This window comes from Diabrotica undecimpunctata, chromosome 2, assembly GCF_040954645.1.
Source record: "Diabrotica undecimpunctata isolate CICGRU chromosome 2, icDiaUnde3, whole genome shotgun sequence".
NCBI classification, from domain to species: domain Eukaryota; kingdom Metazoa; phylum Arthropoda; class Insecta; order Coleoptera; family Chrysomelidae; genus Diabrotica; species Diabrotica undecimpunctata.
In genome coordinates, this window is record NC_092804.1 from 155986766 (window position 1) to 156004856 (window position 18091).

Consider the following 18091-nt stretch of genomic DNA (forward strand, 5'->3'; position numbering starts at 1 on the left):
GTACATAAAGTCGGTTCGCTATATTTACGCGGGTTTCGGATTAAAAATTTTATTGTAAGTACCCAGTTTTAATTACCTGCTCTTTGGGGAAATATCAACTGGTCAAATGAAATGAAAAATAATCCATAACTTTTTTTAATTAAATAATAATGGAAAATCTTTTATATAATTGACAGTATAATAAGGAGAATTACTTCATTAATGGAGTCTAATGTGGCTAATATAAACCTAATAATAATTTTATATTACACTTCACACAGAAAATATGGTCTATGTATATTTGTTCCATGGAGAGAATTTCTAATGAAAAATAAAAAAATTTAACTTGCCAACAAAAATGAAAATCAGTCATTATCATCAAAAATATCATAATCGTCATCATCATCACTGTCATCACCATTAATTATGATTGGACTTATTTCGTTTATTTTATTCTGGAGTTACAATTGAAAGTGCCTTTCGCCAAGTTTCCCGAACTGCGTCGTCGCTATAACCGTTAGGCCCAATATGGTTGTCATAATATTGTTTTGCTATTCCCCATATATATTCGATGAGATTAAACTGGCAATGATACGGTGGCAGACGTAAAACTTGATGACCGTAACTTTCAATAATCTGATCCACAACAAAGGTTTTTGGTTTTGCGTGGATATTTGCCAAGCGTAATAATTCTGATTTTAAAATATGTTGTGTAAAAGGTATATGTTCCTTTGTCAACCATTCTTTAATTTTATTAACAGTCCAAGAATTCGTTGGACTTTTGTTTAATACTTCAGAATGGTAAGGTGCATTGTCTAAAATAATTACGCTGGGCTCACTTAAACCTGGGAGAAGTTTTTCATGTAACCATTTTACAAACATTTCTGTGTTCATATTATCGTGATAGTCACTTGATTTTGATTTAGATGAAAATATTAAATAAGCACCTTCTATAAAACCAGATTTTCCTCCTTCATGTAAAATTATGTGTCGCTTCCCTTCTCCATCAGTATGTTTGATAGACTTTACGTTATCATCTTGCCATATTCTCTTGGTTGCACCCCTAGAAAATATCCATGTTTCGTCTAAATATATAAAATTTGCCCTTTCTTCTTTTAATTTAGAATATTTTCTTAGAAAGTTAATTCTTTTATGCACAACAGAACTTCTTTCACAAAGGGCTTTTCTGTTATCCTCCTTTTGAAATTTGAAACCCAAATTATGTATCACTTGCCATAGACTTGTTCTGCCAATTTCGTCAAATTTTCTATCTTTTAATTCCGAGAGAATTGTATTTAAGGTCACATGTTCCTTGTTGGCTCGCATTCGATAAATGGTATCACGAATTTCAAATTTTTTTCCATCTGGAATATCTTTCGTTTTCAATGATAGGCGAGTTTTTCGGTGATCTTCTTTCAGTCGTTCATTATTGCGATTTTGTAATACTCCTCTTAGTTTGGTTTCACTAATTCCTAGAGCATCACATACGCGTTGTTGAACAGACATTACCGATTTTAAAGGACCGCCATTTTCTTTTTCATCCGTAAAATACTTATGTACACTACAAATTAGACTATCTACATCTAACACACGTCTAGGCATTTTTAAATATTTCCACCAAACATACAATGTCAACACTGTCAAAGAATCAATTCAACTGCAATATTGTAACAAATTTATACCTACCCTAATGTTATTTTAATGTATTTTAAAATATGACCATTAATGCAGTTTTTACCTAATTTTCTGGGAAGTCGTTTACTGCAACTGGTTATCAATGAGTCATTAGCATAATTTTGTTAATCCAAAACCTTCGTAAATATAGCGAACCGACTATAATCATGTTCTTTCCGCTATTCTTAATCTTCTTGATGTAAATCTGGAGAATATTTGGTTCCATCAAGACGGCTGTTCAGTTCACAACGCTCGAATAATTAGGGAGTACTTAAACAATACTTTCCCGAATCGAGTTATCAGTGGAACAGGCCATATTAAGTGGCCTGTGCGATCTCCAGATCTTACATCCATGGACTTATTTTTTTCTGCACATTTAAAAAGCATCATCTACGATCAACCTGAGGCTACAGCTAGAGCTAGTCTTGACGAGTAATATTTCAGTGGATTTTCATTATGAATGAATCAAACCATTAGCGATTGGAGCAATGTAGTCTATCAGAGATGTAATGAATTGTAATTTGTAATTAGAAATTAATGTATTAAATTTAAAAGCTGTGGAAAATACTGAGGCGAATATGAACGATGTAATGTAATTCATAATGAAATTCAATATTAGGAAATGCCCATTGGCTTAGTGCGAAGGTCATTGTAGCAAATTGATTTTCACATATCAAGTCCTCCAAAGTAAAAACTCAAGTCAAGTAAACAAATATTCCTTACCTTTGTAATGGCAATATAGAGTTTTTATGTTTTTCTAATACGGCAATATATCTTAGAGTCCTAAAAAATAAATTTTACATTAGAATATAATAATAATTGATAATAATGATAGAGTGTCATGGAAATTAGGCATCGGACAACGTCGCAAGACGTTTTAAAACCGATTGATATACAGCGTGAGTCATAACTATTGGGACATAGACTAAGGACAGGTTATTTGGAACAAAATATGGCTATTGGGCCAAATATGTCTTAATAAAATGTTGCTGAGAAAAAAGATACAGGGTGTTAAAGTTAATTTTTGTTTTTCGTTTTTTGCTAATAGTTTCCCTGTATATTTATAAATTGCTACAGAGGCATAATCTTAGACAAGAAATAGTATTTTATTTACAATTTTACGTTTGTCATAGAGGGCGCCACGTGGATCATTCCTAATGATCAAATTGAGTCTAAACTTTTTCTGATGAAACTTTTTAGTAATTTTTATTAGAAAATATGACGTAAACATAATTTTTACGTAAAATTGGTACTCTTGTTTAAACATGATAATTTCAACCATTTTCGATAAAAATGCAGTCGAACTACTTAGAGTCTTAAAAAAGGATTTCAAATATTATTTCATTTATGAAAAGTATGCTTTGGACTGTCAGATAATTGTTGTTGGTAAATGTCATTTGTTCAGAGTAAATTATTTTTGATGTGACAGTGTAGTGTAATCTTGCATTTTTTAAAAGTAATCATTACTTTTTTTTTGATTGAAATGCCACCTCACAATTATTTTACTAATGAAGAAAAGCGAGATATGATTTGCGTATACGCACAAGAAATTTTTTGCGGTCGCTCGGCAGCCAAAAGGTATGGAATGTTATACGCAAACAGAAGGCAACCAAATCACAAAACTTTTGCAAGATAATATAGTAGTTTAGGTGAAACTGGGTCATTTCACACTAACAATCGGGCTGGTCGACCGAAACAAATCACACCTAATCAAGAAGATGAACTTTTGGTTCGAGTAGATGAAAATCCTAAAATAAGTTCACGACATCTATCAGCAACAACAGGAGTAAGTCAGTCGTCTATTGTTAGAATTCTAAAAAAAGAGAACCTCCATCCTTATCACTTCACTCCTGTTCAAAATTTAATTCCAACAGATCTTCCACGACGGTTACAGTTTTGCCAACGTATTCTGAATAAACATCGCAATGACAGACACTTTATTAAGAATATTATGTTCACCGACGAAGCAACTTTTACCAGACGAGGGGTTTTTAATTGGCGAAATAGTCATTATTGGGAATCTATATCTATCTATCTATATCTAATTTAGTTTGTTTACTATTTACTATCTGTAAATAGACGATTTACTATCGATCTTTTTAGAAAGCAATTTAAAAATTGAATAATTTCACGAATTTTAATTACTAATAACTCACTTTACAAGGGTCAAGTAGGTGGAAATGACCCAACACACAGAACTGGCAGTATCCCATTTATTATTATCTACACCAGTTATAAGTTTATGTTCTGCAAACCATGACATTTTCTCAATGGGATAGTATAGCTGATCGATAATATTCGTAAGTACTCCAAGCTGCGACATGAATTTATCTGGCTCCTAAAAAAAAGGCATATTTTATACAGATTATCCATAATTACGAGCGTGTCCATTTAATGTGAGATATGGCAACATATCTGTAGAAACATCAAATAAAACAACAGCATCATAAACCTGAGATCTGATTTCACCAAATTTTTAGCCTCGATATTATTGTGATTCACGATCACTGGGATATGGCAAAACTGTCTATTTACAGTCGACGCATGCATTTCAGTGATTTGTCGGTAAATTAACACGGTTCAAAAGAAGTTAGAAGCTGATGTATAGCACGTACTTACACCTCCAACCCTTCCGACGTGACTAGGGATAGATATGATCAGTGTCGTGGTAATTTTACTATGGAGTCTAACGAAGTTGGGTTGCAATTTTTATCATTATATAAATAACCTAACTTGGTAAAATTTCTACCAGCAACACTGGTGGACAAAACTAAAATAAACCCTCAATCATAAGGGGACACGCTCCATTGGGGTGGTTATCAAAAAGTAAATATTTATTAATTTAGCATGGGGTGCCAGCCGTGTTCTCTTTTCTTTTCGTTTATATATATTTTCTATTTTTCTTTGCCGACGTGAACCAACGAAGAGCGCCTTTCCACGTTCTGTGAGATTCTGTCTCAAGGCTTGATTTGCTGTAATATAGGGGCTCGGAATCTTTTATCATACCGAAGCTATTTACATTTTTTATTATTTAAAAAACGCATTTCGACCAAATAATAGAATTAACTATTTTTAAACTTTTCCGCGCAATATAATTTTTACAGTCTTAGATTAAAACAATGTACCAATTAATCAACTCGGAAATGAAAATCGAAACGTCAAAATAAACTTATTTTAAAGTAAAATTGTGGCTTTTTCCTAGTAAACATAGTAAATCGTCTTCAAAAAGTAAACAAAATTTTATTTATGGAAAAATATTACACGAAAATTTGACCGTTAAAAAAAATTGTTCGCTGGGTTGGCGTATAATTTGGTGGTCGAAGATGAAAAAAAGAGGCTTATGGTCATTGGTAGACATAAATAAAGGAAAAATTCAATGGAGTCCTTCAAAAGACCTCTACGATTATGACACTTGGTGAATCATTTCATATATCATAAAGAATAAATATCATAAAAATTTATGATATATATATATATATATATATATATATATATATATATATATATATATATATAATCATATATCATTATCAACATTAGGCATTAAACATAATGGATGGTTAAGACATATGGGATATGTGGAATTAATAAATTGAAGAAGATGAATTACTCTATTTCAATACAATTTCTCAGAACTCGGCTCAAACAAGTGAATTTAACTATCTTACGCCACACCCTGTTGATTTTGCACCGACAAAAATAAACAATTGGCAATTTTTTGTCGATTCCAGTGGTTAGCGAGTTTAAAATTAATATTTTGAAATTCAGAGCGAAAAAGTGTGTCGAAAATTGGCCCAAGCACCTGGACTTTAAAAAGGTTCTGAAATGTTTTCCTGTGGCATTTAACTTAGATATTTTTTATATGGGATTAAACCATAATTAACTTTGCCTGGGAGTCTTATCAGACCAGCCAACGAGTAAGCACGTTAAATGCTAATTATTAATTTGTTTTTTACAAAAGTTAAAAAACGCGTTTTATGAATATGTATTTTAATGATAAACATTGGTAAGGTGACTTTATTTAAATATATATCGACATCTTAATAAATAGGTGAGTATTTTCTGGTCCCAAATAATTAATATTTTGGCGTACAAAATATCAGTAACCACATCATAGCATCTCATCTACGTTAACTCAACCTAGCTCTGCCTTTCAAACGAATAAAAAATTTCGGTGATATCTCACACACACTTCGTTTTATTTAAATTTAAAAATATGAAGCGATTAATTAAAGACCCTTATATACAGGGTGCGGCATATAAACAGCCAATTACAAATATCTCGAGAACTAAAGGTAACTGAATAATGAAAATTGGAATTAAGGGGTTATGAAGAGTGAACTGTTTAATGAAAATATTTTCATCTATTTGCTACTTGCGTTTATTCCGGAAGCTGCTTATAATTTCGTTTTTTTAATGGGACATCCTGTATATTTTTTAATTTTAGAAATATTCACGTTATTTTGAACATTTTTGTTAATATTTCCCTATACCTATTGTGAACCGTTCTGAGTTATAATGGTTTTTATATGAAAATAACACTTTTCTTCCATTTATATATATATATATATATATATATATATATATATATATATATATATATATATATATATATATATATATATATATATATATATATATATATATATATATATATATATATATATATATATATATATATATATATAATTGCAGTACCTTTTTGTGAAGGCAAGGCAGTAAAGTTACATTTTTCATTATACAGGGTGCTGTCAAAATTGGCATAAAACTGACATCCTAAATTACTTTTTTCAAATGGGACACCCTGTATGTGATTTATTATTTTAGAAATATACTTTTCTCACTATCGATCTGTTTTAGTATACCCAATACCTATCTCTTGTATACAATTTTTCAAAGTAAAAACGTTGCACGTCACAATTTATATAAAGTGACGTCACATATTTAAAATTTCCAACATCAACCTTACAGGTCAAGTTTTGCTAACACAGCTAATAATACGAAACTCATACGGAACTGATCGATCTTTCATAGGCGTCAACATGGTAATTTTGAGAACATTTTTAAGAAAAAGATGCTTGAAATTTACTATCCCAAGTGAGCTGAGTATTTTTGTCTCTCCCGAAGTGACTGTTATGACGGTTAAACAAACCATTTTTTGTAAACTTCGATTAATGTACCATAAGTTTAAAGCTATTTTTCTTCTGAACGAATGGTTGGATTGTAATGTATTAATGTTTTCTAAAAAATATCGACGTTTTACCCGTATACGGGGTGTAAAAATAAAGTTGTTTTTTCATCGTTTTTTGAAACACCCTGTGGAATTTATTAGAAATAAACGCTACATTTTATTAATATTTTGAGATAGATTTGTTCTTTCTTAAAGTTTCCGTAAAAAAATTATCTCGATATCTCTATTATCAAAGATTATACAGAACTTTAAATGTTACAAGTTTATATTAACATTTAAAGCCAAAGAAAACATTACTTACATAAACTTTAATGACAATTAATACAAATGAAGCCTACAAAAACATAACCTAAATAATCTTTAACAATTCCCTTTTCCCAAAAACACGTAATAACGAGATATCCACCTCTACATCTAATTACTTCTTCACAGCGACGAGGCATACTTAAAATCAAGCAGCGTATTTGGTCTTGATCAATTGCATTCCAAGCTTCTCTCACCATAACTTCTATGTCGTCAAGGGAGACAGGTGGTGGTTGTCGGCTCCTGGGTTGACGATCAATAATATCCCACAAATTCTCTATGGGATTGAGATCAGGCTGCAGGGTGGCCAGTTTATGGTTTGTATTCCAACCTCGTTCAAATATTCACGGACCACACGTACAACATGTGGTCGAGCATTATCATGCATTAAAAGAAAATTATTTCCTATGTAAGGAGCAAATGGAACTACATGGTTAGACAAAATGTCTGTAATATACGTTTCACTTGTTAAGGAAACTCTTCGTAAAGCAACAAGGTCCGTTCGCGCTGAAAGAGATATTCATCCCCAAACCATAACAGATCCTCCATTGAATAAACTAATAGGTCGTATATTACAATGTGCGTATCGTTCTCTCACACGTCTATCTGAGCTATATATATAAGCAATACCTCGTTTCATCAGTGAACAATACGTGCTCCCAGTCATCAACATTCCAGCCAAGGTGCTCTCTAGCAAATTGTAATCTACTTATACGATAATTTACATTTAAAGCTGGTGCTCTGACTGGTATCCTTATATGCAGATCTTGTTCAGCGAGACGCCTTTGTATAGTGTTTCTACTAATTTGAATATTATGAACATTTCCCACTTGTATTTTTAAATGTCTCATTGTGAGAAAACGTTCTCTTATAGCACGAAGTTTGATAAACTGATCTTGTCGTGGTGTTGTAAGTCTTCCTCTTCCTTGTCCACTTTATCTCGTATGGTCGTTTGTTTCTCGAAAACGTTGAATGACTCGTGATATTGTAGTATGAGACACTCTTAACACTAAGCCTATTTCAAGATAAAAAATTCTACATTAGCTAAAGTAATTGCCTGAACACATTTCATCTCGGTATTACAATACGATAAAATCACGTTATGCTTTGAACGTACTTTTCTTTTTTGATAATAAAGATATCGATGATTTTTTTACGAAAATGTTGAAAAAAAAATTAAGCTTTTTCGAAATATTAATAAGATGTAGCATTTGCTTTTAATAAATTCCACAGGGTGTTGCAAAATAAGATGAAGAATCAAATTTATTTTTACATCCCGTATATGGGTGAAACGTTGACATTTCCCAGAAAACAGTAATACGCTAATTACTTAGAAATAGGTCTGCAATGCGAAAAAAAAATTATCGAAATCCAATTAACGATACACAAGAAAAATAGCTTAAAACTTATGGTAGAGTTGAGGTGGTGCGTTAATTTTGGAGAGTAAAAATCACGTAATGCTTTGAACATGCTTTTCTTTTTTGATAATAAAGATATCGTGATGATTTTTTTTTTACGAAAATATGGAGAAAGAACAAAGCGATCTCAAAATATTAATAAGAAGTAGCGTTTGTTTATAATAAATTCCACAGGATGTTGCAAAATTAGATGAAAAAACACAACTTTATTTTTACACCCTGTGTATAGGTAAAACGTTGACATTTCTCAAAAAACATTAATATATTCAATAATTAGAAATATACCTACAATTTGAAAAATAAATCATCGAAATCCAATTAAGGGTTCAGAAGAAATATAGTTTCAAATCATGGTCCATTTTAGGTGGTGCGTCAATTTTGGAGAGTAGTATATAAGATATAATATAAAAAAATATTTCTACTTCATCAATTAGAAACCTGAGATCAAAAAGAAAGAAATGAAAAATTAAAGTGAATAATATCAAATTAACTCAGATTATTATAGAGCAATATCGTAACACAAACATTTAAGGTTATGAAAACATAAAAAGAAATTACAAAAACTTTTTACAGCAGGTATATTTAAATTTAGTAAAATGAAATTTTTGTACTTTTTTTTTATTTTTATATTACGGTATACTGCCAACTGGGAACTTTCCATTGTTGATGTTATGAACATAGACCTACACAAAAGCAGCAAAAAATAGCATGATTATTTAAATAATTAATGTAAAAATAGCATACAAACCAGTCTAATGATATAAAAATAATTTAATGTATCCACAAATTTTAAGATTGCTCAAGGTAATTCGTTTTTATTTGTTTCTTTTATTTTACAAAAATAGTCTTATCAACCGCTGACATTAGCGACAATGTTATGAGACAATTTACTTATAAAATATTATATTTTGAGGAATTTTACAATTTGCCCCTAAAATTTCACGATCCTATGGTATAAGGCAATGTCAGTTGTCACAAAGGTGAAAACTCAACAAAAACTTGATGAGTTCTGTTGAGTATTTGGTATTTTGACGGTTTTACAAATATTTTCACTTTTTCCACTGCACTGGTTTTGTCGCAAACTTTAGACTTTAGACTTTCCGATGCAATCCGCTGCTTCATTTCCTTGGATGCCAATGTGTGAAGGATCCCATATAAATTATTGTACAGTGTGATTGCTGTTTTGTTTGATAGCTAGTTTTTCTTTTTTATATGGAATACTATTGATGGAATTGAGGAAATCGGTAATTATAAAGCTGAGCATTCATGTTCCAACTTGCGGAATTTAATTTCTAACTAAGATTCAGGCTTATTTCCAATTAAAATAGTAAATTTGCATAAGATGCCACAAGAAAAAAACTTCAGAACAATATAAAGAAACAGTTACTTCTAATTTCAGTACAACTATGATTTAATTTTAGTTGTTTGTTGATAATTGTTCTGTGGCCATTCAGGAGTGTTGGAAATTGTACCTGTGTGCCCTAACCAAAAGTAGATGATGATGAAGAATCGTGTATTTTAATTAGGGTAATTTTCGTGCAATTGAAAGCTTACTTTCTATTAAATATTTGCGAACTAGGGATCTTTGTGTAAAGTAAATAACAGAAATCTCATACGTAACAGATTCCGAAGGTCAACTGTCACGAAATTTTCGATCCAACTTCCAGTTCCAACTTCACCATTCTCGCTCCCACTTCTTCATCAGTCCGAAGTAGGACCTTCAAGTCTCGTACCACTAGTTGTCTAACTAATCCAACCAGTTCACTCTCCGTGCGATTTCAGATCCAACTGCGGAAGTTGGACCACTAGTCGGACTAAAAATCGGAACGTGAATGGCCTGTTTAAAAGCATTAGGTATATTTCTGCAGTTAATATGAAGTAAAGCTTGACTCTTAAGGATGGTAGTTTACACTCGAGTGTAAGGCGTCTGTGGTCTGTGTATATGGTAGAAGAAAATTTTGTAAGTTTGTTGGTGAAAGTATTTTTTAAGAAGTAGGGAGTATCATATTTTCTGAAAATATTTATAATACAGTAAATGAACGTAAAACACGGCAATACCCTGTAATTTTCTGTGTTACCACCGATTGCATGAAAATTTGGATTAGGTTTTACTTACCTTCCACTTCACTTTTGGACTTGTGCCGTTGGTTGTTTTTTATTTTTTTAGGGGAGACAACTACTCCTATTACAACATTAAGGATGTGTCGGATTGCGGAATGCTCACTGTTCTCGACCCCGCTCCATAAGAGCTCCAACAGGTATTTGGTATCTGAATATGTAAAGCAGTAAGAATTTGGCTACCTTTATTGCAGAATGGTGGTTTCAAGTTTATATTTTCAGTATATAAATTTTTAAACGATCAGTGAATATGTTAATTGGAGTTGGATTGTTCAGATTGAACATTTGTGAGGGTTAAATGCATTATTCTATATTTAAGTCGTTGCTCACCAGTTTCTGCTTACTTTTTAGTAGACTGGTAAGAAAAGCGTACCTATTCTTAATGTCAAGGTGATAGAGATCTATTTTGGATTTAATGAGATGTAAGTTTCGTATCGAAAATCATTCGTAAGAACCTAACATCATTAGCTCAGGATTTGGTTACAAAATTTTAGTTGCGGTTTAGCCGGATCACGTTTCTTTGAAAATAAGACACTTTGTTGCTGGGAGAAAACTGTTTTCCACATCCTGTTCTCTTCGATCAGTTTTCGAGTTCGTATGTACAGAGTTCGTATGTAAATGGCGCTGAATTTGGAAAATAATTTTTCTCGAAGATAATAACAGGTCGTCTGCGTATAATCTACCACGAACCAATTGGTACCAAGGCATTGTAAATGTTGTTTTTATGTTTTTTTTTTTGTTGCTCCATTAAAGTTCGTTTGGTGGTCGATTTGATAGATTTTTCTCGTTGGATATGTCAAATTCTTTGGCGCTTGGTAATCCCTATTATATTTATTGCGTAGATAGGATGAATGGTATTTAGTTATAATTATGTGAGATGATAGGATTGGTAAGCTATATTGGTTATGGTTCTCTGTGTTATTGTATTAAATGTAGTTGATGTATCATACGTTGTTAAGTTAGCTGTGGATGATTGTCTTGATAGTGACGTTGTAATATTTGATGTATTTGTAATGGTGCACGTTGTTGACGGTGTCACAGCAGTTGTTCTGTTCTATTCTTCTGAATCCGAATCTTCAATACGATAATCCGAATTTTTGGGCAGGAATTTGTTAATAACAATTTAATTGTTTAAATATTTATAACTAATAAACTAATAGAGATATACCCTTTTTTCAAATTATGTTTTGTTTTTGTAACAGGGAAACAGGGTAAAAGGGAAAACGAACATTTTGAGCTTTACTAAACTCATTTTGATGCAGTTTTCGCTAAAATGTAGTGATTTGAAATTAAGTCAGCTGGTGCACTTAACTCGCATCCAACACGTCGCTCGAGCGCAACTGTACTCGCACTTTGTTATATTAATATCTCTACAAAAAAATAACTTCTGTCTCATAAATCCCAAATTGTTTATAATTGTTTCTAGAATAATAATTCACATATTATTTAATAATTTAAATTGTTTTTTATACCTTATACCTGAATTATCACTTTTTTCGAAATATTACAGCAAGTGAAATATATTTAATATACGATTTACTTTTTATTTCGGCTATTCTTTTTTTTTTGTCTTTATAGAGGGGGGTCTGAAATCTTCAAAAGACATATCAGTCCAGGACGCCGCCTGACTGACCTTAGTGCAGGATTTGTTCTTCGTATTCTTGGCGACAGCTCCCGAGGTACTTCAAAACGCTACCTGCTAAACCAGACCCTCCTCTGTCATCCAGCGATCCGGAAGCGGAATGGCCGCTGTAAGGCCGGCACTCCGTTTGGCTCGCGGAGATAAGAATACGGCCGAGGTCAGAAGGCCCTGCCTGTCGTAAGAGGCGACTAATGGATAGGAATTGAGAGGTGGAGAGCCGTCGCTTGAGGTGTCGGGTTTGTAGAAACGCACACGGTCGCTTAGGCGACACGGTCACCGGTCTACATTCCTAGTATCCGAGACGAGACTCTCGTGGGACCACTCTACTCTCATTAAAAGAGAACCTGACGGGGTTGAACGAGCTGGGCCCGTACATACCTCTCTTGGCCTTGTGTCAAGCGTGGTGTGGGTGCCTCGGCACGTACCCGTCAGGAGATTCAAGAGTGGTAGAGGAGAGATCCTCGGCGGCGACCTGTCTACGTGCGAGGTGGAAATTCCTCTGCCTGCTTCGCCTATCCGCCCGTGGGTGGGATAACGGGTAGATGCGGTAATCGCAACACAGGTACTACGGGGAAGGTGAAGCCCCACGAAACGTTTCTGGTATACGTGGCGTGGCACCTTCATTTTGGTGTCGGACTCGTAGGGGCAGTGGATTCGTTAACGGTCGTATAGCCGAAAGGCCAGGTAGACCAGGGTCCTGCCAGTTCTTTAATTGGAGGGCACAAACGCTTTGCAATGTAAGGCCAGCATCACTTTCGAAGCACTACCTTCATTTATCCACAGACTGTCAGCAAGGAAGCTATCTGTTCCTCATCGCTCCTAGTACGGAAACACTCCCAGTCGGGCATTTCGTCCTTCCCCAGAGTCTGACTCACACAGTCTAACTCACACAGTTTAACTCATACAGTCTAACTCAATTTTCTACCTTCAACTTACAGCATCTTTCCCTCTTACCTTTGCCGTTGGTCCAGCTGGCTTTCTTCCTCTTCTTTTGTCATAACCACTGCACGGATATACTCGTGTAAATGGGTTTAACCTGCTTTATTTGCAATCATTTCTTTCACTGTAACAAAATTCACACCTGTCTCTCTTTCCTTTCTGTTCCTTTCTACTATCCATCTGTTGCACTTTAACATCATATGTGTCCATAGTGTCCGAGTTTCCGCAGTATAGGCATTCATCCGTGTCAGCTTTTGTGTCGAACCTAGAGAGGTAGGCCCTAAAACACCCGTGTTCTGTGAGCACCTGTGCCACATCATCCTCCGTGTTGTTTCATTCTTCTTGCCATCTTTCAATTGACCTTTTCCTTTCCTGTCTTCTCTCGGCAATAGTAAAATTTGGTTTCTTCTCTCATACAGCTATTTTCTTTCCACTGCCAACACATGCAGCGGACCACATCCCGTGATAGTCCACAAGGATGCCGCAGACTAGTGATGTAACGAATATTCGCATTCGCGAATATTCGCATATTTTTGCATATTCGCATTCGCGAAATTTGTGCGAATGTTTTGCGAATATTAATGTAAGAAAAAAAAATAATTTGAAGATTAGGTTAATAAAATAAAAATCGATTCACTTCTCAGTTTTTTTTTAATAAGAAAACTCACATTATTTTACAAGCTTAGAAAACTATATAATTAGAAAACAAAAAATAAATGATGCAATGTAAACAAACAAAAACAAATTATTCTTTTAAACTGTTATTATCCTGAAGTTTTTGATTTTAGACAATCATATTGAAAAAGCTAAGAATTATTCAACTACAAACTAATAATAGTCTATGTGTTTTTATGTAAAGAGTTTAAATAAACAAACAAACAGTTCGAGTTCAGTTAGATAAGTTCAGATAAATTTAGTAATTCAGCAATTTTCGGAACAAGATACATATAATGTATACTACACTGTAATGTAATACAGTACATGATTTATATAATTGTTCTGAAAATTGCTGTATTACTAAATTTATCTGAACTTATCTAACTACACACCTCGCGCAAATGAAACTACCGGCAGTGCCTGAGACAATTAAAATTGCCAAATTTAAAAAAATGAATATTCGCATGCGCGAATGTTCAAAAAATGAAATTCGTTACATCACTACCGCAGATACAGTGCTCTATGCGCATGCCAGTCGCAACAGACTTGTTCTGTACACTCGTGTCATGAGCCCCCTGTAGGGCATTATCTCTATTGCCCCACTCCAGACTGTTGTCGCAAATGACTGCAACGAGCTTTAAAGTCTCATGCAAAGCATACACACAGCAAGTCAAGAATATGGTTTAGAACTCAATACAACCAAAACTAAATGCATGCTCATCAGCAGAACACAACAACCTCCGATACAATTGACATTAAACAACCGAAAAATAGAACAAGTGGAGACATACACATACCTTGGGATCACAGTCAACAAAAAATGGGACCAGTCAACAGAAATAAGATCACGAATTGAAAAAGCGCGAAACGCGTTCAATAATATGAAAAAGTGGTTCACAAGCAAAATCTCAATGGAACTAAAATTAAGACTGGTCAAGTGTTATGTCTTCCCGGTCTTGTTCTATGGAGCAGAGGCATGGACCACAACGGAAGCCACCCTGAAGAAACTAGAATCCTTTGAGCTGTGGATATATCGCCGTATTCTTCGGATATCCTGGACAGACCACATCACTAACGTGGAAGTAATGCAGAGAATAGGCAAAAGCAAAGAAATAATCTTCACCGTAAAGAAACGGAAGCTTGAGTACTTCGGACATGTCATGAAGCATACTAAGTACCGGCTGCTACAGTTAATAGTCCAAGGAAGAATCGACAGTAGGAGGGGACCGGGAAGAAGACGACACTCATGGATGCATAACCTGCGACAATGGTTCGGACTAACATCGACCGAACTGTTCAGAGGTGCCGTAAACAAAGTCAAAATAGCCTTGTTAATAGCCAACGTCCGAAACGGATAGGGCAAAGGAAGAAGAAGAAGACTGTTGTCGGGTTTGGGTCCCTCAATGTTGGGCATCATCCTTCCCAATGCAGCCGCACTATTCGCAGCCTTCCGGGCAACTTCCGCACGTGCTTCCCCCATTTTACATTCTGGTGCAACGTTACTCCCAGGTACTTGAAGTGTTTTTTGGGTGCTAGACACGCCCCCGCACATTGTAGTTCCACACTTTACCTGTTAATTTTCTCCTTCAAAATGAAGGCTTCGGTTTTCTCTGCCGCGAGTTTAAGTCCATGCTGCGTCATCCATTTCTTTACGACGCGTTCCGAACCCGATATTTGAGATCTGGCTCATCGAACTCGATTGTTTTTTACACCTAAATTGTATACTTTAAACTTAGATAAATTCGTCAAAAATTGAAAAAATTTTATTTTTCAAAATTCATTTTATAGCTTATAACCATAGCTTTAAAATGAGGTGCTTTAAATTTTTTTACGTTGAGCAAAAGCAAAGTTATAAGCAAAAATGACTGATATAATCCATAATTTGTTATTTTTTTAATAATAAATTTCCAATATCTCGGCTTCTAATGGACCGATTTTGATTTTTCAAAGTTTGTTTCGTTTGTTGTTAGTAAAGAAACAAAACAAAATTTGAAAAAAATGTATATCTTTATTAGTTTATTTGTTATAGCATTTAAACAATTAAATTGTTAATAACAAATTCTTGCCCAAAAAATTCGATTATCATGTTGAAAATTCGGATTCAGCAGGTCAAAATACAGAAAAATCAGTTGTAAAATTCATGAACTTCAATCGGCCCGAAACCCCCCTTAACCTAGCTAGACTAATACCACAAAGGGGCTATAACGCCTTATAGGAGTTTGTTCGAACATGAGTCGGACGTAATTCATCATAAATATAACAGTATATAATAGATAAATCACATATTATTTTATTTTTATTTGACCACTGTATTTGAGCAATTTCCGATATTAAAGAAAAAACATTAAATTTAGTTTTTTTTTACTAATTATTTTTATAGAATACTGCAGAATCTACGAAATAGTATGAGAAAAACAAATTAAATAATGTACAAATATACCATCATTGAAAAGTTAAATTATTCTCCCATTGTTTAAAGTCCAAGTTATTTTTAAACACAAATTGCCAAAAAAATTCTTTGAATTAAGTGGATATTTCATCACTAAAAACACTTTAATTGTTTGATTCTAAAGTAGTTTTATAATAACCATAAAATGTGCCTTTAAACTCATAATAATTGTTATGAAAAAACTATTTAATTTAATTTAAGTAGTTATTATTATTTCCGAAGTGAAAATTGAAACGTCAACAAACTTATTTTAAAATTATTAAAATGGTAATTAGTTATTATTATTTATAATTTAATATGCTGGTGCGACAATTAAATTTATGGATGAAGTTATTGAACCATTAACATTTTTTTAAAATATTCGAAGAGTGGGATAACTTTAAATATATAGTGACGCTACATATCGCCACTGTTTTAATTAATATTATTATTATATAACAAATAAGGGCAGAGGAGTGAGCTTCTGTTAGGCCCAAAAAACAAAGAAATATATCCTTTTAAAACTAATACCAATTATAAAGTTACAATTAAGTACATTATACAAAAATTCTGAAACAATAAATAAATATCCACAAGGAATCTAAGTTCCTGTAGTTTGACTGTATACCATATATAACAAAAATTTTTATTAAAAATCCTTTATAAAAGGTATATAATTTAAAAACCCAATCGGGCTATATCATATCAAAACGTTTTCGGAATCCATGTTCCATCATCAGTGCACTAGGTGGGTATACATGTATTGAGCCACTAAATATGTGGGTAAAAACCCGTTAAGAATTGTGTTTTAAAATTTGGTTTACATTATATTGTGATAAATTCTAAGATGTTAAAGTTACCAGTGGATTTGGTAACCTGGCGACGTATGACTTTACGTGAAGTTGCTGGTCCTGAGACGTCGTGTCTAAGTACGAGGACCTGATGAAAGCAACTGAGTTGCTTTCATCAGGGACGCCTCTAACCAAAAATTTTTTGGAACGAGATATGCGGTCAGCGGCTTTATTGACAATACTGTCGGTAAATTCTGTTATTGTAATAGAATCAAATTAATTTAATTTATTGCTGTGTTCAAATAGTTTAATATCAAAGTCTTCAATTTTCTTCTTAATGTCCGCTTTTAACTGTTTTATTGAAACTATTTTTTTTAAACGTATTGAAAACCATTTTTTTACTCCAGAAACCATATGAACAAGCTAAATTTTGTTGGGAATGTCAATTTTGGGACACCAAAAAGATGCAAAAAGTTTTCCTCTTTTACCCCGAGCTCCCCCTAAAATCCTAAGGATCTATACGTCGTAGAAAAAAATGTTTAAAACACGAAATGTAGCTGACATCATTTGGAACAAAAATGTTAGTTGGCACTTTTTCTGCAGAATGAACCGTTCTCTCAGAAGCAACGCTTGAAGCGACCGGTGATTTTGAATGTCAGTTACGTGCGTAAAATCAATTTTTTTAATAAAATTTGTATCAACTCGATGGTAAAAATTCGATATCTTTTGATCAGAGTGTCGTATCGACAAAAAACAAAATGAGTTTTAAAAGTAATGAGCATAGCTTTCATATGCATTGCTTTTTGCCGCAAATGAAGTCATTTTCTATAAAGCTATTAAATAGATAAACGTTCCGCGATTTTTGCTATTTTTTACGTTTCTCATTAAAATTAATAAAAATTATCATTTTTATTGACCGGTCGTAGTGGAATTTCCATTGTTAGAGCCTAA

At 33.3% G+C, this 18091-nt stretch overlaps 1 protein-coding gene across 1 annotated transcript in view; it reads right to left on the reverse strand.

Moving 5' to 3' along the window:
- Pex11c (peroxisomal biogenesis factor 11c) overlaps window positions 1–18091 on the reverse strand; it is a 35107-nt gene that overhangs the window by 4231 nt on the left and 12785 nt on the right. The window contains exons 3-4 of the mRNA XM_072523813.1: window positions 3810–3991; window positions 2377–2436 (exon numbers count right to left, since the gene is read on the reverse strand). Coding sequence (XP_072379914.1) covers window positions 2377–2436; window positions 3810–3991 — 242 coding nt within the window. The remainder of the gene's footprint in view (window positions 1–2376; window positions 2437–3809; window positions 3992–18091) is intronic.